A 23,135-nucleotide genomic window follows, 5' to 3' on the forward strand; every position below is an offset into this window, starting at 1 on the left:
TCTAGACGCTTCCTATAGCCTGTAATGAGTGTTTGGATTCTGGATGAATGTATTTTGGACCATTCCTCCTTACAAAACATCTCCAGTTCGGTTAAGTTTGATGGTTGCTGAGCATGGACAGCCCGCTTCAAATCACCCCACAGATATTTAATGATTTTCAGGTCTGGGTACTGGGTTGGCCATTCCAGAACATTGTACTTGTTCCTCTGCATAAATGCCCGAGTTGATTTTGAGCAGTTTTTTTTTTTTGTTTCATTGTCTTGTTGATATATCCAGCCTTGGCGTAACTCCAACTTTGTGACTGATTCCTTGATTATTCTCAAGAATCTGCTGATATTGAGTGGAATCCATGCGACCCTCAACTTAAACCAGATTCCCAGTACTGGCACTGGCCACACAGCCCCACAGCATGATGGAACCTCCACCAAATTTTACTGTCGGTAGCAAGTGTTTTGCTTGGAATGCTGTGCCTCCATGCATAATGCCCCTTGTTATGACCAAATAACTCAATCTTTGTTTCATCACTCCACAGCATCTTATTCCAAAATGAAGCTTGTCCACATGTGCAATTGCATACCTCAAGCAACTCCGTTTGTGGTGTGTGTGCAGAAAAGGATTCTTTCATATCCCTCTCCCGTCCAGCTTCACCTTGTGCAAAGTGCGCTGAATTGTTGAACGATGTGACACCATCTGTAGCATGTTGTAGGTCTTTGCAGGTAGTCTGTGGGCTGTTTATGTCCATTATCACCATCCTTTGCCTTTGCCTCTCCAATATTTTACGTGGCCTGCCACTTCTGGCCTTAACAAGAACTGTGCCTGTGGTCTTCCATTTCCACACTATGTTCCTCACAGTGGACACTGACAGCTTATATCTCTGCGATAACTTTTTGAAGCCTTCCCCTAAACCATAATGTTGAACAATCTTTGTTTTCAGGTCATTTGAGAGTTGTTTTGAGGCCTCCATGTTGCCACTCATCAGAGGAGAGTCAAAGAGAACAACAGCTTGCAATTGGCCACCTTAAATATATTTTCTCATGATTGGCTGCACCTGTCTATGAAGTTCAAGGCTTAATGAGCCACCAAACCAATCGTATGTTCCAATTAATCAGTGCTAAGTAGTTACAGGTATTCAAATCAACAAAATGGCAAGGGTGCCCAAATTTATGCACCTGTCTAATTTCATTTTGATGCACATTGCACATTTTCTGTTAATCCAATAAACCTCATTTCACTACTGAAATATTACTGTGTCCATCAATTATTTGATAGGTCAAAATTAAATTGCTGATTCAAACACCCAAATATTTCATTCATTCATTTTCTACCGCTTATCCGACCTTCTCGGGTCACGGGGAGCCTGTGCCTATCTCAGGCGTCATCGGGCATCGAGGCAGGATACACCCTGGACAGAGTGCCAACCCATCGCAGGGCACACACACTCTCATTCACTCACACACACACTACGGACAATTTTCCAGAGATGCCAATCAACCTACCATGCATGTCTTTGGACCGGGGGTGGAAACCGGAGTACCCGGAGGAAACGCCCGAGGCACAGGGAGAACATGCAAACTCCACACACACAAGGCGGAGGCGGGAATCGAACCGCCAACCCCGGAGGTGTGAGGCGAACGTGCTAACCACTAAGCCACCGTGCCCCCCCGCCCAAATATTTATTCATGGAAATTGTCAGGGGTTCCTAAACTTTTGCACACAACTGTATATCTAAAAACACTCAAAACAAGCTACTAGACTGCACCGGTTGACTATAGTATGTTGTCAACTCTTAACTGCCTATTATGTGGTTATTCTTCAAATCCACTAGGTAGTAGACTACAATGTAATAACGTATAAAAAGTGTGATAGCTCTTAATTTCATTTTGTTCGAAGTTTTGCTGTAATGTCATCCTTCCCTATCTCTAATCAGACTATGCCTTTGTTGTAGTTTGCAATTAGTCATCCAAAGTAGGTTTTTAAGTGTTATTGGGGTTTTAGTTTTTTTGAGAATAATAGAAAGGAAATACGAACAAGACAAGAATTTTCTGTTTTCTTCAAGTTTTCTGTTCTGTGACTACCTACCTCCTTAAAATTTAATGCAGGCAGTCATTAGCATCTGCATGTTTTGTCAACTACTGCAGGCACAGTAAGCCTTTGCCTGGTAATTAATAGACAACAAAGTTTCTGGAAAAAAAAAAAAGCAACGTAATGCTGATATCCTCGCTAAGTATTTTGATCCATGAACCATTCCAACATGTATTACTGTATCCTTCCTTGTGTTTATTTGCAAGATACTGCTTTAGGGTCTCTCTCAATTTCAGTGTCGGTGTCTCCACATTAGAGGTTGTTACCTCCAATAACCTTGAATCCTTCCACCTGAATCCTATACAGATATAATCTCTATATGTATAAATAATCGTCACAAAACCCTGTTCATACAGTTAAAAACAACTTATGTTGTAGATTAGACCTCCTTTTTCTGGCTGAACAAATGACAGAAGCCCAGACATCGCTCAGTAAACATTTTATTTTGTCACAATTTACAAATGTTTTCATTTTTTGAATTTAAAGTGTAAAGGGTTAATTTAACTAATGCCACTCTCTTTATAAACAGAGTAGCTAGGTACTAAAATAGCTAATAAAAAAATCTATAAAATCCCTAGCTCAATAGTCTAATTACCCCAAAATACCACATGCACTGATATTATATCAACAAAAATATTTACATGTAATAGCTTTAAATATGCACAATTATACAAAGGTAAGTTAGCAAGCACAGAGCACAGTGTGTGAATCTACACCCAGCCGTTCACACGTTCATGACAGGTGTGAGCTGGAGCAGGGAACTTTGAGGATGAATGCCGTTGGTTTTGGAGTGGAGCTTTTCAATGTTCTGTAGGAAAGTACGACGTTTCAGCCCTTTCAGTATCACAGAGTTAGGTGAGATTAGACTCATGCGTGTCCTGTAAATTAACAACAAAAAAAAGCTTAATTCTCTGTAATGAAGTGAATATCATAAAAGTTTTATAATAGGTGTTTTTAAAGCCAGTTTCAGCTTTTAAAAACCTCCACAAAGAATTAAATAGCTAACATAATATAAATTCTTCAAGTATAACTATCAGTTTTATTTAATTACATTTCAGATTTCAGACCAATAGAAGTGACTAACCTTGGAGAGTCAATCCCGCTGTCTGCTGTGTTGCTCTGATTCTCTGTTATTTCACCCGGACAGGCACCAGTACGATCACAGTGATTTAGACTTGCAGGTTGAATGTTATCAGCATTCACTGGTTGATTTTGGTTATAGTCCTGTGAGTGACATATCCAGTGGCTGGCTTGGTCATCATCATCGTCTGCGGACTTCAGTACTGTTTCAGTGTCTGAGCCTCTATCACTCATTTGGCTGTAATCAAAGATACTGATGTCCAGAGTGTCAGTGGGGTCCGGATGTCCTGGGCTGGGTTTATTCAGTTTCTCATCCACGTGGTGCGGCTTTTCCCCAGGGCCGCAATCTGCTGGTAGGTGGGACAAACCAGGCTTGTGCTCAGTTTGAGGCCACCTGTATTCATGCTGTCTCTGTGGGACTCGTCTGGTGTCTTGACAAAGAGTTAATATGTTTTTTTCTATGAAAGAGCTGTCCCAGTTCCCATCGAAACAGACTGGCTCACGGCAGCGAGATGTGCCAGGGTGAACCAACTCACTGACATGCTCCTCATTCAGACAGAGGGAGCTACATCCATCCTCATCATCTTCAATATTCTGGTAAATGTGCTGCTCCGCATCAGTGTGTACTTCACTGTCTGCATGGCCTGGGTTTCTGTGTACCCTCTCGCTGTTCATCAGGTGTTGACTGCTTGTCATGCTGCCAGTTTGCTGATGTGAGGTAAGAAGGTCAGGACAGTGGTCAGATTCGTCTTTACTGTTAACCAGATGTAGAGACAATCTACACTGAACTGTAGGTTTGGGCCATGACATGGGTAACTCTGTTGATTCATATGAAAATGAAGCCAAGTCCATACCAAGCTTTTGATCAGAAATGGCTTTTGAATCCCTCTCTTGTAAAACCTGATTTGTCAGCTTCACTTTCCCATTGCTGAACTCTCTGCTTTTCTGTTTGATCTTATCTTCTATCCTCAGTGTGCTGTTCTCAGGGTAGAAAGAGCTGAAGCCTCCAGGAAGTTCTTGGATTGTTTTAGCATCTAGGCTAGAATCCAAATTCATTCCTCTGTCATGAAGCTGTTCGCATGACCTGTCCAACAGCATGGAGGGTTTCTGCACTTCTTCAGTGATCCCTTTCACACAATGTGGATCCCAGGACTTTGACCTGTGGCCTGCTCGCTCTCGTCGACTAGACTTGGCCTCTCTCCTCCTTGGTTCCTTATGATCGATGGCTGTATGACATCCTTGCATCGACTGAAACGGATCCTCTATGCGTTTCTTATAGACAAATTTTGCATCTACAGTTGCACATTCTTCGTGATGGGCAGGCTCCTCTTGGACTAATTCAGGCCTGAGGAGAGATGGGATGAGATCATCTCCCTGTAAATCCTCATCACATGGGACATCCTTACTCTTTGTCCTCTGTTTCTCTTTTACAGAGGGACCTCTTCTTTTGCTCCGACTAGGTTTAGAGGCTAATCTTCTGCCACTAGCTTTAGTTGATTGGTGCCTGTGCTTAGGGAGCAGGATCTCTGTGGACATGCCTTTGTCAGTAGTCAGGGCCTTTGTCACTCTCTCTGCCTTCTCTTCCAATTTCTTCATTAGGACTGTATGGCGAACAAGGTTATCAACAGTTAGTTCTGGGTTGATCCGTTTAATGATAGCATGCTCCAAATCTCTGGGAAGGTTATTGAGATCATCCTCATCCCTAACTGGCCATTCTTCTGGTGGGAACTGTCCAGAGAAGGTGGCATATTCCTTCTTTATCTTGTTCTCCTTCTTACCCGTGTTCCGCCGAAACAGGTTGAGGCCAAATTTACGTCCAGGTTTTTCTTTGTCCTTACGGCTAGTGGCTGTACACTTGCTGATTTCACTCCCCTGGTAGTCTGCTGCCGTAGATGTGGACTGGTGTTGGACAGTTGGCTTATGTTCTCTGGACCACTTAAGGCTTTTCCCAGTGCATTCGCTTATGGTGATAGACTGCTCCTGGACAGAAGGAGGAGCAGTTTGCTGAGGTGTGAAGCAACTACAGGACTTGCAGTGAGCCATAATGGGTACTTCAGTAGAAGCATCCTCGCAGCTCTCATTGCTCATCAGGTACGTGATGGGAGGAGGAGAGATATGGCCATTATCACCTGTCCACCAGTTCTCTTTCACCATGTTGTTGGTTATAAAGTATGTCTGAGGTGTAACAATGAAGTATCCCTCTCCAGTGTGGTAGATTTTTCTCTCTTTAATGAGAGCTCCCAGAGCATTATAGAGGATCTCTTGTGTGGGAATTGCCATTCCTTAAAATGAAAATCGTCATAAAGAAATTTTTAAATGGAACATCAACTGATCAACAGCAATGCTAAAGATCTGGCTAGGTTGAAGTTTTTCATAAACACTGATATATAAAGAATATACACTGAATAATTTTGAAACAGATTATGAATATGTTAAAATGTGGTACCTGGATGGGCTTTCATCATGTAATTAATTAGTGTTTCCTGGTTGACCGTGACACGAGCAATATTCATGTCAGATATAACAGAGCACAGTACCTCAGACAGTGGAATGAACTGCGACTGACAGATGGGTGACATTTGTACTGGGGATAAATCACCTGAGGAAAACATGTAAAGAATGTCTATTAAATTCCACATTAAATTCCATAAACATATTCACACTAAAAATTATTAAATTATAAATTAATTATAATTATAAATAAAAGACGGATTAAGACGGAATTATAAAAACCGTCTTCAAAGCTAAAACAGATACGTTAAAAAGTTACATACACCTTGTTTTTAAGACATGGACATTTGTTATTCGTTAACATTTTATTATATCAATATATCATTCGAATCAGATTCTTAATTCCCCAACTAACAAAAACAACAAATTTCATCATGTAGTCGCAACTACCCGTTCTTTCTCTGTTCCAAACACACTGTGGAACGTTCACTACTTTTAAATTAGTTTACAGCATGAGTGGCTTCAGATCGGTTTATAAACCGTCACAGTACTTGCTTCGATCTGGGAACACTGACCAAACTAATTGCTGTTTTGAGAAGTTAATCATCAACGTTAGAATTGTCAGTAACATTAACCAGTTAACTTGTTGCCAATTCTACTCTCTTTTGTTTGCAGTTCACTGCAATTTCAGACGAAAGCTCTGCATGAACATTTGACATTCACTAAAGTAGTACAGCAAAAACAGCCACTCAAGCTTGTAACTATAAAAATATGCAATTAAAGTATTTATAGTAATTTTATGAGTTTTTCCTGCTCTGACAAAGCAAACAAAAGACATCTTTCACCATGTCCATGTTTATTTTACCACTTTGCATAGTGAGCATGCTGAGATAGGAAGTGAACTTAATACAGTGTAGTGAACACTTACAACTTACAAGGCACCACGAATGCATGTATGTGTTAGTGAATTACTGCCAGAATGTGATTTAGTCATTTAATTATTTTGTAGCTTCATAGCAACAAATAATGCAGCAAAACATAATCATAATCTTATTAAAAATGTATTTCAAAATGCAGTTATTAATAATGTTATCTTAATTACTGTGAGTAAAATGATGCTGCCTTTAGTTGGATATCATGTAGTGGCAGCTCTTTACAGTACTGTATGTGTTGCATATTGGCCACTCAGCACTACAACTCCTATATAATATTTAAAGAGAAAATGCTTATGCTTCTGTTCAATTACCTCAGTGGCGAAGCCCAAGGAATTCATTTTATCAGCCGAAAAATGTTTTGTTTATTCCTCTACACACAATTTGTCTTTACTCTTGATTGTCACATCAAATCAAGTCAAGTCAAGTCAAGATGCTTTAATTGTCATTTCAACCATATATAGCTGACGCAGTCCTCCAGTTCCTCCAGGACCCTGGTGCTACATTAAACAACACAGAGCTACGGTAAGACAAGACAGAGCTAAATAGAACAACACAGAGCTAAGGACTGAAAGTAAGTTGTCCTAGCCACATAAAGTGTAATGTGTGCAACCTAGTGCAAACAGTGCAATACAAAATACAGAGCAAACAATGCAAAATGCTACAACACAAAAAAAAAAAAAAAACACGAGATAATGCCAACCAGCGTGTATTCTGGACATTGTACAAAACAATGTGCAAAGGTATAGAGTTGTAAATGTTGTGCAAATGAGGGTTGTAAATGCAGGATTAATGCAAGCATATACTGACTTCTTTTCTTGTTCTATACTGTCTCTCTAAGCAGCACAGGGCTTTAGTGGGAAGAGCTCCAGGGTTTAGGTTTGATCCTGACCTTGAGCTTCTTTCTGCATGTTTTCCTTGTATCTGGTGGTTTGTCTGAGATCAATTTCCCTGATGTGTGAATGTGTGTGTGCACAGTATGATAGCCATATGCCACAGACATATGAAGGTATCCTATAGAGGGTGTATTCCATCCTCAAGCCCAGGATTCTCAGAGTAAGCCCACGATCCACCTTGACCCCTGGACAGAATAAACACTTAATGAAAATAAGTTAATATTCTCAGTCTTTCCCTCCAGCACATCTACAATTATTGGGGGCTACTGGGGCTACTGAGGGAGAAACTCCACTTTCCACTTGTGTGTCTTATTTCACTTGCAGGAGCAAGACCATGCCTAGCTATGAGGACACAGAGGTTCGGATCCTGGTGTTTTTGAAAGCTTTTTTAATCTCTCATACAGCCAGTTTTCCTGTTGTCATAGTGAATATTGAAATAGTGACATACACACTTTCTCATCAATTACTGTATTAACTAATACTATATAATTACATCAAATATATTAATGAACAAGAGAACATTTGTCTGTACCTGTTCCTTAATAACAAACATTTTTATGGAAATGTAATAATCCCAGTTCTTTATTTTCCACTAAACAGATCAAACAGTTCTCATTAAAAACAACACAAAACCTGGCTAGAAGAGAAGGACAATGGCTGTAGATAATATATCCTTACAGTACTTTTAAACTGTACAACAAAACAATGTTCACATTTTAGCTGTAGTTGGAGTTTCAGCTGTCGTTGGACGTTTTTAAGAAACAGGTGGATGGCCAAGAACAAATTAATAAATTGAGTTGAATAAAACTTTCACTCTCACTCTCACACAAAATTTGTGTTTTTATTGTAACTCGAGGCTGCCTCCAGACATTAAGACCTTTGTCTGATTTACCATGAATAGTCTGCCAGGTACCATGGTAACTACACGGCATGGCACAAAAGCAAAACAGAATGGAAGAAGACTAGAGGAAATGTAAGCAGTGACTTCCATGTGAGGTGGAATTTCGTTCCTAATAAAGGTTCACTGGCTTTTTGTGCTTTGGACCACAAACACTGAATGTTATCTAACAAACATTAGCTAACAAGCCTATATTTCTTATGTGGTGTTTGTACACTCTGGATGAAAGCCTGTTTTGTTTTTCTGCATCTGAACTAAGTGAAAGCAGATGCCAAATTTAAAGCATGACAAATTAGCAGTTTGAAACAATCATTAGCTTAACTCTAACCATGACTTACGAACCAGCAGCTTCTTGTCAGACTGTAGCCTGTGTCTGACTAACGTCCATAATCGTGAACTCAATTATCAAATCCCACTAGATCACTGAGGTTATATAAAATATGACACTGAGATTATATACAATTTATATACAATAATTTTATACAATACAAATATACAAGAAGATGATATTTGTGTACTGTGTCTGATTAGGCAGAACTTACTAGCGGTCATATTAACTGTTTATACTTGTAGTACTAAGTCAATGTAGCTTTTTGTCCTTCTTGAGAAAAAAATCCGGGTTGTTTTTGATGGATTTTATTTCCTACATAAAAATAGTTGTTTTATATTTGTTTAAGTTGTGGTTATATGATCTGGTCTGAAAAAATAATTTCAGACAGTATGTGTCCCAACTAGAGTAACCTGTGTGGTTTCAGTCTACGTTTTTCATTTAAGCAAACCACAGAGGTAATTAACTCTACATGTAGTAACACACACACACACACACACACACACACACACACACACACACACACACACACACACACACACACACACACACACACACACACACACACACACACACACACACACACACACACACACAGAAAGAGAGAGCAAGAGAGGGAGGGAGAGAGGAGGGGAGACACCCCCTGTACTAATAAAGATCCTATTTGAATGTGGTGAGGCTCATTCCTCCTCACGACCACTAACAAGGTTCCCTTCAGTCCACTCTGTTCAGTCCAAAAGTAGTTAGCAAAAGAAAATGCAGAGGCATTTCTCAGAACGTGATTTTTCCTCTGGGAGGAGGAAGGTTCTGTATAAAAGCTAACCTGTGCAAGTGGTCTATATAAAGCTCAGTGTATTTAGCTATTTCTAGTCTAGTATAGATTTAGAACTAGCTTGAAACTTCCTAAACCTGAAAACATTATGACATGATTACCCAGTCTGAGCTTTTATTCAGCCAAATACAGAAACCGAGTAATACTGTGTCTACTTATTGACCATAAAGCCACTGTACATCTGTCAAACAACTAGACCAATCAGATTCCTGTGTAGTCCAAATATAGTGAAGAAGACTGTTTTTATGAGCTTTGTCTGGACCATGGAATTAGGGCTGAGCAATATAATGACATAATATTATACACAATACTTCCCATAATCTTGTGCTCTAATACATCTGACCAAATGCACATTATCATCTAGTGCTTGCTAATACTATGACCAGCAGCTACGTTAATCCCTCTCCACTGCTTCTCTCTTTCTACCAATCCCGAGGTATCCAGAAATTGTACCAGATCTGATTGTCTTCCATGCCATGAAGAATTTAGACCTCCACTGATATGAGGACGACTCTGTGAGAATCCTGAGGCATCTAGAGATTTACCAGCTCCATTTGGGCTCTGCTATACTAAAGAGGAGATGCCAACTCCACGTGGTCTTTGAGGACAACAACCTCCTCATCAATACAACATTTGTCGGACTGTATATTTGTAATCACACCCTCCAGTGTTACCCAAATGAGGATGAGGTTCCACTTTGAGTCTCTGTTCCTCTCAAGGTTTCTTCCTTTACCATTCAAGAAAGTTTTACCACACCACAGTCACCTGAGTCACCTCAGACTTGCTCATTGGGGATAAATACAAACACATTTAAATATATCTAATATTAATCTTGAATTATGTATCATATTAATCTTTCTTTTATTATTTATAATAACCTTTTGTTCCATGTTTATGTTCTGTAAAGCTGTTATATAAAAATGTCAATTGTAAAAAGCGCTATACAAATAAACTTGAATTGAATTGAATAATAATAATAGGGGGGCACGGTGGCTTGGTGGTTAGCACCTTCGCCTCACACCTCCAGGGTTGGGGGTTCAATTCCCACCTCCAGCTTTTGTGTGTGGAGTTTGCATGTTCTCCCTGTGCCTCAGGGGTTTCCTCCTGGTACTCCGGTTTCCTCCCCTGGTCAAAAGACGTGCATGGTAGGTTGATTGGCATCTCTGGAGAATTGTCTGTAGTGTGTGAGTGAATGAGAGAGTGTGTGTGCCCTGCGATGGGTTGGCACTCCATGCAGGGTGTATCCTGCCTCGATGCCCATTGACAGGCTCCCCGTGACCCGAGAAGTTCAGATAAGCGGTAGAAAATGAATGAATGAATGAATGAATGAATGAATGAATGAATGAATGAATTGAATAATACTGATAACATGATCATGTACAGTATGTCACAACAAGCTTTTCTGAGATATTGTCTATTCTGTTATTTCTTTTTACTTTTTGTTAAATAAAACAAAAAGCAGGTTGCAATTAGACTCTAATATATATTTTCATTATAAAAAGTATGCTTGTGTTAATTGGTAACAAATACATATTATATACAGTACAAATATCATATAAATAATTAAACAAATGATTACTGTATTGCTTTGCTAATTAAGGTTTGTGAGCAAACCTTTCTCTCATGATACATATTGTGTATTGAATACATTTCTTAATCTTGCTCGACTTGCTCATAATCCAGACAAGTCTTTTATCACTTGGTACAGTATAATCCCACTTGCAAAATACTTCCCCAAGTGCTGTTTTTACTTTAACCTGGTATTAATCTGTGGATCTCTGTCTGTATTCTACCCACTCACTGCAGTCTCAATCAGCACAGCCGCCATGAGTTGTACAATTCCACCTGGTCTCAGTACAGCTTCACTATGTAACTGAGAGGGACAAGTCTGATCGTGCATGCCATGCACGAAGAATGGAGGCAATAAATCCTGCCTCATCAGCTCTGTGATTAGATGATTTACTTGAAGAAAGGATTGATGTTGAAATCCACCAGCCTTTATCCAAATTCCACTGCGGTTTTGCTCGCAATGTATATGTATATATGACATAGTAGCCTAAATATCAAAGCTCTCAGCATCTGGTGTGCTGTTTAGAAACATCAGCATTAATCACTTAGAACAATCATGAGCTGTCTTAATCTTTTTACACTGATCGGCTTTTATCTTATTACTTTTATTGAGTTAAGACACTGGTAAATTTTCATTTTGCTAAAAGATGCAGGTTTCGTAATGCAGCAGTGAATGTCCTGAAAAAATGCTTTACATATTTCAGTAAAGATCACAAGAAGGTTTTAGAGTTAAATGTTCTTCGTTACTACAATAGTTCTACTTGTTGCCCTAATTGAAAAGAAACCCCTTTACTCTCAAAGAAGTCAAAGAATGCTTTAGGGGTTCGAGGTTTATCCTTTTAACAGGGAAGAGGAAATCAGATTTGCTGGGAGAAATTTGGGTGAAGATATGAAATTCTGCAGACACAAACTGGAGCTTTGGATGGAACCCTGGTGTCTGGAGATGTGAGGCCTCACCGCTGAGCCACTTTCATCCATGTGTTACTAATTATGTTGTATCATAAGAGTAGCTGTCTAAAACTGGTATGCAGCAATGATTTCTAGAGTGAAATAAAAACACAGGGCCAGGACTGACCAAAGTTTTTAAGCTTTTCTGCACCCCACTAGGCAGCATTTGTTTTTTGCAGTCGTACCTAACACTTCGGCGCTTCACACAGATTTACTTTTTATTTTATGTTCCTTGTTTTATGTTTGACTAGAAGGAGCACAAAAAGATACTATTACCAAGTGAAGAAGCTGGAAATCATTATGTTGACAAGCGCAATGATTAACAGGAGAAACTCTGGAAATTGTGTTTCACACGGTTATATTGATACCTGCCAACGGTTTTAATGACACAAATGTTCCCTTAGACCTGCACTTATATTATATATTATATATATATTTTGTGCAGGAGGTAACCTTAAAAATAGCCCTTCACTAAGTGCATTTTGATTGCTTTACTACTATTGATTTGACAATTAAATCAGCCCAATGAGCTCAATAAATATATATTTTTATTTGTCAGGATATCTTCAAGTTGTTAAATGAACACACAAATGGTCTGTAATTTCCTTTGACAAAATAGCAACGCTAGCAAAATGATAATAAACTTACTCTAACATTGTTAAAATATGCAAATATAAAAGCATATAAATGCATATAAGTTCGCTGTAGGCACAAAAGTAACCCAGTAACCCTTCAAAACATCTGGCACCATTTTACAAAAACCAAGGGTCAGTGACATTTGTAAACTTGGGCCGAATATTTGTCAAATAACACTGCTTAGCAAATACAGCTAAGAAAAATGCAAGGCTCTACATTTCTAGAGAAAAACTTATCACCAGGACATACCGATGTCATCAATCCATATTATACACGATCAGCGAGTTTAGCATTTTTTACAATGTTTGATTTGATCAAAAGAATCTCTCTCAAATTTATTTCAGAATCATCAGTCAAATGCTACATACCCTGTCGCATAAATAGTTCCGCTGCATCTTCACTCACCCTGTTGTTCCTTGCACTATATAGCTTATTTGACAGAGAAGCTCCAGAAAAAATTGAGGGAGCTCCATTTCACACGATTTTCTCCTTGAGATGTTTAGACATTCCAGGTGTTTCTGGCTGGTCTCACCTCCAGAAGCTGGTGAGGCCTACAGTTTACAGCACTCACACACCACTAATCAAGCTCCATGACAGTAATTCACACCAGATGAGAGCTATTTCCTCAAACTAGGACTGAACTACATCAGATTCAAAGTTTGTTATCCTTAAACTGGGAGGCCTTAACCAATGTAACAGCTTAATCATGGTCTAAATCCTGAACAGCTTTAGAGTTAAATGCACAGTATGGCTTGATTTCAGTCAAGCAAGAACATGGAACTAATGCAGGGCAGCACGAATCCATTTTTGGAGGTTTAAAATCTTCACTGGACTGTAAGTTTTCTTGATAAAATTTCTTTACACAAGAAAATGAGAGCAAGGTGGGATTCACAAAACAGCAGACTGAAAAGCCATACTGCTTATCAGTTATTCTGTTATTCTAATTTTTTTTTTTAATTATTTAGCTGCCCAAATGGAAAGGATGAACCAAATGACATACGATGTACTTTTAGTGGTCAGTTTCTAGAAGGTCATTTTCCATATTAGAGCTTATAGGAGGTGTCAGACTCAGCTACATCCATAAACCCCTTTATTCTCTCTAATGAACAAACAGAGATTATGAATACTCCTCATGTCTCCTCGTATAATCATCTCATGTCAGATACTTTCAGGTAAAATAAGTAATTTTGAAAAGTAGTCTAGGGATGGTTACAAACATGCAACTTTTCAATGAAGAAAACTCCATTGATGAGATCACAACTAATGGCTCAAACTCATCCTTCCGTTGCTGTCAAGGTTTGTTAAATACAGTGTTGGATAAAGGATACAAGTTTTCATTGGAAATAGACAGTGAAGTCAGGAAGGCACCACACACAGCTGCTCGTAGTAGACCGTGGATTGGTGTTTGGTTACCACAAGAAAACATTCCAGCAGTAGCCTTCTTAGAAAAAAGATCCAGTCTTTCTGTTCCTACACAAGGTTTTTTAAAGAGTGCTTGTGCTTCATGCGATAATTTTTTCTGATATGTTTTGGATTATCTTTGTTTCATCTTTGCAGGCTGATAAAGATACTTCACACTGGTACTTTGAGTACTTTAAGTCTGGAAATAAAGAAGACATGCCTTAATGAGACTAAGAAAACTTGTGATCTTTTACAGGCGTATGTTGGCTAAACTGGGCCCCATCTGTGCCTGGGGCACACCTGGATTTACTGTTTATCTGCCCACATCCACCACGAGCTCCATGAAGAGAGGAGGGGAGCCGTGACCTTCGGTGTCCAGTTAACCATGAGGGTTACTTTCAATGTGTAAGCTCTCCAAGATGTTCCCCTCTGGATAGATCGGACCAGCATGAAGCCTGGTCATGGCTAATATGCTGAGATATAGGAGACGTATGAGAATGAATGACTCCTCAGTTCTAGGTGAGACATTTACAAAACATAGGGATCTGGGGCCAAGCAATCTGACTCCAAAACAACCAGTCAGGGGTGAGTTCTCCAAAAACAGTCACACAGAGATTAGCTTACAGTTCCACTGAACACTGAAAACTCCTAATAATAGTGAGGATTTGAAAGGAGGAATCAAACAATTTCAGCTAGAACATGCTTGACAGCCTTAAATATAATAAACACTGAAGTGTGTGGTGGCTCAGATTACTTGACATGGCTCTGTGTGAATGTTTTAGGACTTAGATTGCCTCCTGTTGTGAGCTGGATCTGGAGCCACTCAATAATGCAGAGAGATCAGGCAACCATTGTGGGTGCAGCCTCAAATTTCACCAGATAAGTGCAGATTACAGAAATGACAAGACTTTCCATTAAGCAGTATTAAAACATACCAATGTATTGTGCATTATTTATTTCTTTTTATTATTATTATTATTATTATTATTATTATTATTATTATTATTATTCAAAATGCACTTCCAAATTATTTATGGTGAATTATAAAAAGAAAGAAGCTTTGAAACCAGGCTTTTAATAATCACACCTTGTACAAAGCAAAAACCACAACAAACTGAATTGCAATGTACATGTTCAGTCTAATTTCATGTCCTTCAGCCTCTGTAAGCACAGTGAATAGAGCTGGACTACAGACCCTGAAAACAACTCGAACTGACAAAGATCAACCGAATGCCATGTACAATAGACTGTCTGCAGGGAACAGGATCTTTTCATACTCCGCTAGCCAGGTTTAACAACAGCAGGAAACCATTCATCTTTACAATTAATATACACTGATAATCACAACAGGAATGAAGGGTGGTGGGCTAATTCATCATCACATTGCTGATAGGTAATCACAGAGCAGCACTAACCAACTCCTGCTGGTCTGGTCTGGAAAGAGACGAAGATAACCTGGCTGGCTTTTAGGAAGTAAAAAGGAGTCTTAAAACATCCACTGACCCATCTAAAATGGGAACCATAGATTATAAGTGATTGAAACTCCAATTCTTGCAGGTGTAAACAACTGGGCCACTCAGCAGGCAGTTAGAAAAGGCTAATGAATGTTCATGCCCTGGCCTTATAAACTGGTCTCTTGGACAGGCACTGAAGACAAAATAGCTGAGCACTGTACCCCTCGTGAATAGCTAGTAAATTTCAGTGACACAAGGCTGAGCTCACACCAAGGCAACAGCTTTTTGTCTAACCTGAAGTTACAAAAGCACAAGTATTTATGTGCCAGAGGAGTCAATGTCCCCGACCACTGCAGACAATCCCATTGTGTGGTCTTACCATTTAAATTCCACAGCTTTATGCTCTCCCTTCACATACACTCCCTGTGCTGACCTCCACCTTCCATTGCCCTGACAGCAGGAGCAAATGGTTGATCTCACACAGTGCTGACGGCTTTGTGTGGGTTCAGCAGCAGCAACCATGTGCGTGGGGCCACGACCACACTGTCACCACAGACCTGTCACCTCAACATGTGTCCAATAAAAACACAAGCCCTAACTGTTGTCAGTGTAGAGTTATTATTCCAAGACTAGAAATCCTTGTATTCAGGATACTTAAAAATTTCACAGGGTTAGACAATACTGTAGGCTCTGTGTATCCGGGTCTGTAGGCGGGGAGGGTGTTGTTGCTGTTTGGAGGTTAAAGGCCACTCTCCACTTACATTTTATTTCCTGTTATGTGGAAATAATACAGTAATGCTACACGTACAAACTTACCCTTCAAGCATGCCGAGGTCTTAGGAAACGACAGTTCTGGTTAAACTTGAATATCCAATATTCTACACGGTGTGTTTCCTGTACAATATAAGTTAAACTAGAAATTAGTTACTTGCTAGATCTCTGTGAAAAATAATCTTTAACGCATAATCCAGATCCATAGTATAAAAAGTACTCATCTTGCAGAGGGACTGTCCACTAAGAAAGAGATGATCATTCTTTGCCAGATGTGAGCAAATAAGGAATACCTGCAGCTCTGGGACTGATTCCTTGGTCTGGATGCCTTCTGTTCTAAGTGTTTGTGTAATATACCAATAGGCTGAAGGATTTTTTTTTATATATAACCTATTTACAACCTTGACTGTGGTTGGACATATAAAGGTTGCTTAATTGTCCAATGAGCTCTAGAAAGACATCATCTTTTCACCGCCCTCCTGAGAACAGACTATTTAAAAAAAATTAAATGATCTACCTTCTTGCTGACCTTAACATGGTTCGGTGTAAACAGACCTTCACATTTCCTTCCTATGAATCTCAGTCTATTGCCATGAGCATGATTTTGCTCTGCACCAAATTTTGATACAAATCCGACCTGTGCTTTAACCTGCAGAGAGGTTATCTGATCATTTCTCGTCTCGTGTGAGGCAGTTATGCATATAGAGGATTATACAGAACCTACCCACTGCTTTAATAATGAATCCCTTGGGCGACCTGAGAGCTCTGCGCATCCAGGCTTCTCTCAGCACCTCCAGATTACTGCCGCTCCCCTGAATGAGCAGAACAGAATTTTCCATCCAGCCCTGAAAGTAAACTTCGGACAACGCCTTCACGAGCCTTTTATTCCAGAAGCTGCGCAGATTTTGAGACTTAAAATCCATGAACACATCGTGTCCGCTGCTGGTGCACGCAGAGTCGCCGTCGTCCTTCCGCAGCACCACAGCGAGCGCCGCCGCTGACAGCTGAACCACCCGCTGCTGAGGCTGCTGAGACATGGCCGCTGTGCGCTGTCTCACTTCAGCATATGGATTTAAATGCTACCCAGAGACACGAAAGCACACATTCGCACTCTGTATTTAATAGGATCTGTATATGGAATAAATCTTAAACAATTTCATCGTCTCAAATCGTGGTGTAAGGCTGCAACCTCGCCGCTGTTCAGGTCTGTATGGCGCTTCTCGCTCCCAAGGCAACGGGTGCCGCTGACGTAGATAAGGGGCGGGGCCGCCGAGCGTGGATTCTAGACACGAACCAATCAAGAAACAGACTGCGTCCTAAACTTAATCTGCCAAGCTACTGGAAAAGGAAAAGCTGTGCAGAAATACCTGAAATGATGTTTATATGGATTTGGACAAAGCCACTCTTCATTGTTTGTTCGGATAGAGAACAGCAGGTGCAAATATAGAGATATTTTGTCTCTAAATTAACTTTAATCTAAATTAATTTAAAGTGTATTGCACACACACACACACACACACAAATATATATATATATATATATATATATATATATATATATATATATATATATATATATAGAGAGAGAGAGAGAGAGAGAGAGAGAGAGATAGATAGATAGATAGATAGATAGATAGATAGATAGATAGATTTATATTATATATATTTTATTTATTTATTACCAAATACATACTCTTCCAATATACACCCATCACACTGTTTTTGCTCTTTGCACATGATGTCTTACATTTCATTTGATTTCTGTTTTGCACAATACTAAATTATTGTCCTGGAGAAACGTTGTCTCATTACGCTGTGTACTGCAAGAGCAATATATGGTTGAAATGACAATAAAAGCTTCTTGACTTGACTTGACTTTACAATATCTCATGTAACTGCTGCTATAACACTAATGTGTTCATTCCAGTATTTCTGCACACGTAAAATTGATCGGACATACAGTCCGATCATTTTGTTTGCACTGCCTTTCTGTCTTCTTGTCTTTTGTCCTGCACTGTATTCTTGTCCCGCACAGTTTACACCAGGTTGCACAGATGCACTTTATGTGACTAGGACTACTTGTCCTTATAGCTCTATCTTTGTTCTATGTAGCATCATGGTCCTGGAGAAACATCTCATTACACTGTGTACTGCAAAAGCTTTATATGGTTGAAATGGCAATAAAAGCTTCTTGAGTAGATTTGACTTGACTATTTAAATCTAGGACTATATTACGATTTCTTAAGTTAAACAGTAAACAGCTCAGCTTAAAGTTATGTGTATGCTGATAGATAGATAGATAGATAGATAGATAGATAGATAGATAGATAGATAGATAGATAGATAGATAGATAGATGGATAGATGGATAGATAGATAGATAGATAGATAGATAGATAGATAGATAGATAGATAGATAGATAGATAGATAGATGGTGCAGTGGGTAGCATTGCCATCTCATAGCTTCAGGAACCCAGGTTCAATCTCAAGCTTCGGTCAGTGGGGAATTTTTGTGCATGGGTTCCTCCAGGGTCTCTGAGTTCCTTCCACTTCCCAAAGATATAGCAGTAGTGAATGTGTGTGCATGGTGCTGGTGTGCTTTGGTGTAGTCCATCTTTGTACCCAGTGTTTCAGGGACTGGCACTGGGTCCACCCACTGGCATGTTTTTGGGAGGTTCGAGGAAATTGTGGGAACCATAGGAAGCCCATGGTGAGGAAATGGTAGCTAATGCAGCATTACCGTTTACAGTAGTAATAAATTGTACAAAAAATTTCAACATTTACAAAAAAATCTGTTTTGAGGGCTAGCTACATGTAAATTGAGTCTTGTTTTGTGTATCAACGCTTAAAGCACAAGTTATACCTCAGAAAATAAGTCCAGGGTTTGAGTTGTGTTTTTTCAGGCTATGGTTAATGAGACACCTCATACATCAGGTCCATGAAATCAAAGGAGCAGCTGCATAATGAAATCCAAACAGGGTCTCCTGTATATCTCGGCCATTGAATGTGGGCCCATTAGTGGAATAGGATATTGCAGTTCCTCTGTGTGAAGTATACATTACATCTTCCCATTTTAAATAAAACCTTTTGGAGAAAGGTGCAATGGGCTGCACCCACTTCAGAAAAGACCTCAGACAATGCACTCGTTTTGTATTCAGAGCCTCGATGTCCACAGTGTTTATGCTTAACTACAGTCTGTGTGAACCGCAAACTTAATGAACCTGTGAATTTTAGCTGTAGAGGACCAGCCCCAAATTAACACTCTACCATTTCTCCAATTTCAGTAGTGAAAAAAAAACTAAAGAAAGATTTCTGAATCATTGCATTTAGCATTGGCACATGACAGTGAATTTGCTTTCTGGAGGAAATCTCTCTCTCTCATTACAGTTTTATGATGGTTGCATGTGTAAGCATTGGGTTGTAAACCGGATCAAAGCCACTTTTCACCACTCCTTGTTAAATCTTTATGGTGTGCACCGATGTAAAGGGCCACTAGCAGACTCAAGTGGCAATAAACTTCAGGGGGGAAAAAAATCAATGTGCTACCAATTGATGTGGTCCAATAATAAATGGGCATGTGGCAGCGTGTTCATAATGGAAGTCATTTTTAACTGCCTGCCTCCTCTCGCCAAAAGAACACTCAATAATAAACTTAAATATACATGGATCTCCAAAGGTAATAAGAATTTTATTAAAACAATCAAGTCACCAGATTTACATATATGTTCTTTTATATTATCCGATGTGAGAAATAAAAATTATTAGAATTCAATCACCATGGTTATTCATACAAATGGTGTCCTTTTACTGAGAATATGAATAAAACAATAGAAAACTTATGTGATTTAAGTCAATTTTGTGTCTAAATGAACTTGAACTCCTTAATAATTTATTGCTTTTAAAATGTGTTTTTAAAATTTTGACAGTCAAAGTGTCCGAAAATGTATGTTTTTAGATGCACACAATACATGATTTTTAAATAAGTGTTAATGACTGCTTGTATATGGAGAGTTTTGGTCTAGGATGATAATGTAAGGAGAGGAAAATATAAAAATATGTATGTTGTGAACACTTTAATGCTCTTCTTCACTCAGGTCTGTGGACTCCCTATCTGTAAAGCAACTTTGCATACAGCTACACAAAAGAGAAGTATCCAATGATGCCACTGAATATACTGCTGTTTGCAGCAAGGTGAGATAAGTATATGACTGGAGGTTAAGGGCATGTTATAGCACTTCAGCAATAATAGGAATACAGGAAGAAAGGGGGAGGACAACAGGACCCACAGCCAGGCAAAATCATTCAAATGCAGCTGTAAAATTTAAGTCTGCTTTCACAGCACTGCCAAATAGTCCGGTATCATATTTTAAAATCGCTGTTAAGCAGAAATGATTAGAGCGAATGTGCAAAAGAAAGGAATGTACCAGTCCTTTTTTGGAGATTCAGATTTAGGGTTTGTGCATAATGTAGTGTCACAACTTTTATCTCACCACTGCAACAAGGGATTATTATACATGGTCAAGTAGATTATATAAAACATATATTTTATGCAACATCAAATATCATGTGGTGGTTAGTAAAAATGCAAACCTTTTAAAATCTCTCCTGGTGAATCCAGTGACCCTGAACCATGGTAACACAAACCATGCAGGAAATGCCTCAGCTAGAGTATTCCGGGTCAGTATATAGTGAAGCTCAGTCACAATAAAGGAGAGGATTAGAGCTCCAGTAGATTAAATCTATTATATCTAGTCTTTTTACCTTACCTGTACCATACTCTCATGCACCATGAAATACTAAGCATTTGTTATACTGTATATAAAATATAAAATGGTAAGATCAGTGTGTTTTGGCTGTTACAGTCTTAGTGAGATGACCTCTGTTACTCAAGTTAAACAGGACAACAGCCAACAATTCTTAGATACTGTATAGCCTGAATTTTTCTCATTGTTGTTCACTTGATTTAATGCAACATGCTTCCAAGTGAGGGTTGTTATTCCTCCCATTTTTCAATGCTTTATTGGAATCTTTATTTAACATACAGTGACAGTCTTCACCCCAAAAGACACTAACTTAGCAAAAAAATAAATAAAAAATACACAACACTTTCCACGCAATAGGTCAATCTTCCTTTGGTGGCAGGTTCCAGGCCAGAAGTCAACACAGTTGATTATGAAAAGCTTGCAGGGAAAGTCTTGATGGCATAGAGGTGTGGTGCTCCAAGTGCAAGATGCCCAGGGGGCAAGCAAAAACAACTGCACAGGTTTCTCACACTGTAACCCTGTATTCCCTGGCCTCAGAGCCAGGAAACAGGATAATTTCCTCAACAACCACACTACTTTCATCGGACTTGTGACTGCTGGGCAGTAGCAGAGCAGTACATAAGGAACCCTCAGACACCAGAGAGGCCTGAGCTAGCGATAAGAAATGTAAAGACACCCATCAATGGTTCCTCTCATGTATAACCCACCTAAAGGTAACAAACATTATGTAAGTCAATGGTTTTCAGTCATCATTACCCATTCAGACTATGCAGTTCCCTTTCCCTTTTTAGGTTTTTGATATTTGATAAGAATTTATACAAAATCTAAAATATAGTACAAATTATAGACAAGTGCAAATTCCTGTCTTATCTTAGGTAATACTATTAGTGAAGAGTTTGTAGCATTGTATTTATCCAGCTACCTAAACAACCATTAGTAACATCATTAAAAATAAGTTCTTATCAAGATTCTATAGTGTTTAAAAAAATTATAAACATGGCAGTCACTTTGCATCTTTCATTTTAGATTACTATCTAGATTACTTTATGTAGACATGTAGAGAACTCTAGATTATGTAGCACAATTTTTTTTTAAATACATTATGGGTAAATATTTATTTAGCACTCATTGTAATAAAATGTAGTATTATGCGTGCCAAATGCTAATTGTTGTTTTGTGTACAATGGCAGTAGTTAGATTCACAGAAACTAAGTAACTACAATAAGCCGCTATCTCAAAAATTAGTTTATTTTGTATTGAGTCACGGCAATGAAAGGCAGTGAAGAATACACTGTGGAAAATGTTACTGTGCATTTTCGATTTTTCAATACTTATTTTCATTAATATTTCTGATTTAAATTCTTATATCTTAGCTTGTCTGCTCCTGTGGAGTTTCTGTGCTTAATAGCTAAATGTAATGCTGTTCATACTACAACATGTGGAAAAGGCCAACGTGTTACAAAAAGAGCATTTAAGTGTTTTTGAGGATGACGGCTCAGTTTTGCTGTTCAATAATCATTTCTGAATATGGGGAGGTGCCTGAGTTAAGAAAGCAATGCAATGTGCGAACAAAAGGGGTGGAAGGAAATAGTTTTGTGTTTAATGGGTCCAGCCATAGACAAAAGAGTCATGCTGAACTCACACAATAGCCTTAAAGAAACAAAAGAAATGCAAAAATTCAACGTACGAAATCACAGTAGTGCTTTCAGGCAAAACTGCAAATTTACTTTAGAAAACATGGTTGATATTTAAGGGTATGTTGAATTATTGAATTACCCATCAAATTGGGGCTAGTGTGTATTTCTGTTTAGCATGTTAGAGGTACCAGTTACTTACATTTAGAAAGCTACAGTGTAAAACTGCAAGCTTCTCTATTACCCCGTTCATCAACTCATTGGTACTATCAAGCAGACGTAGCAATCTAATCTTTTTTCCCTCCTAAATCTGGCTCACCAGAGACACCCAAGCTCCATATTCAAAAAGGAAGGAATAGATAAAGCACTGAGCCTGTGTTAAATGAGTCAATTGTGCAGTGGCTCTTTAATGTGCAACTGTTATCCAGTCCTGAGAGATTGAGAGAAGGTGGAGGCACAAA

The 23,135-nt window shown here is 38.9% G+C and overlaps 1 protein-coding gene across 2 annotated transcripts; it reads right to left on the reverse strand.

The window, feature by feature from the left end:
• Positions 1-2,506: 2,506 nt before the first annotated feature.
• stox1 (storkhead box 1) lies at positions 2,507-17,525 on the reverse strand. Of its 2 annotated transcripts, XM_027142230.2 has the most exons (5): positions 17,003-17,133; positions 16,324-16,401; positions 5,609-5,761; positions 3,167-5,444; positions 2,507-2,960 (listed from the first exon to the last, which is right to left on the reverse strand). In XM_027142230.2, the coding sequence occupies exons 3-5, from the start codon at positions 5,739-5,741 to the stop codon at positions 2,807-2,809; spliced, it is 2,565 nt and encodes an 854-aa protein (XP_026998031.1). In that variant the 5' UTR covers positions 5,742-5,761; positions 16,324-16,401; positions 17,003-17,133; the 3' UTR covers positions 2,507-2,806. The 2 variants fall into 2 exon arrangements, with proteins under 2 accessions (XP_026998031.1, XP_026998030.1); XM_027142229.1 differs by lacking the exon at positions 16,324-16,401 and having other exon boundaries at positions 17,003-17,525.
• Positions 17,526-23,135: the final 5,610 nt, after the last annotated feature.

Source organism: Tachysurus fulvidraco, chromosome 4, assembly GCF_022655615.1.
Source record: "Tachysurus fulvidraco isolate hzauxx_2018 chromosome 4, HZAU_PFXX_2.0, whole genome shotgun sequence".
NCBI lineage: Eukaryota > Metazoa > Chordata > Actinopteri > Siluriformes > Bagridae > Tachysurus > Tachysurus fulvidraco.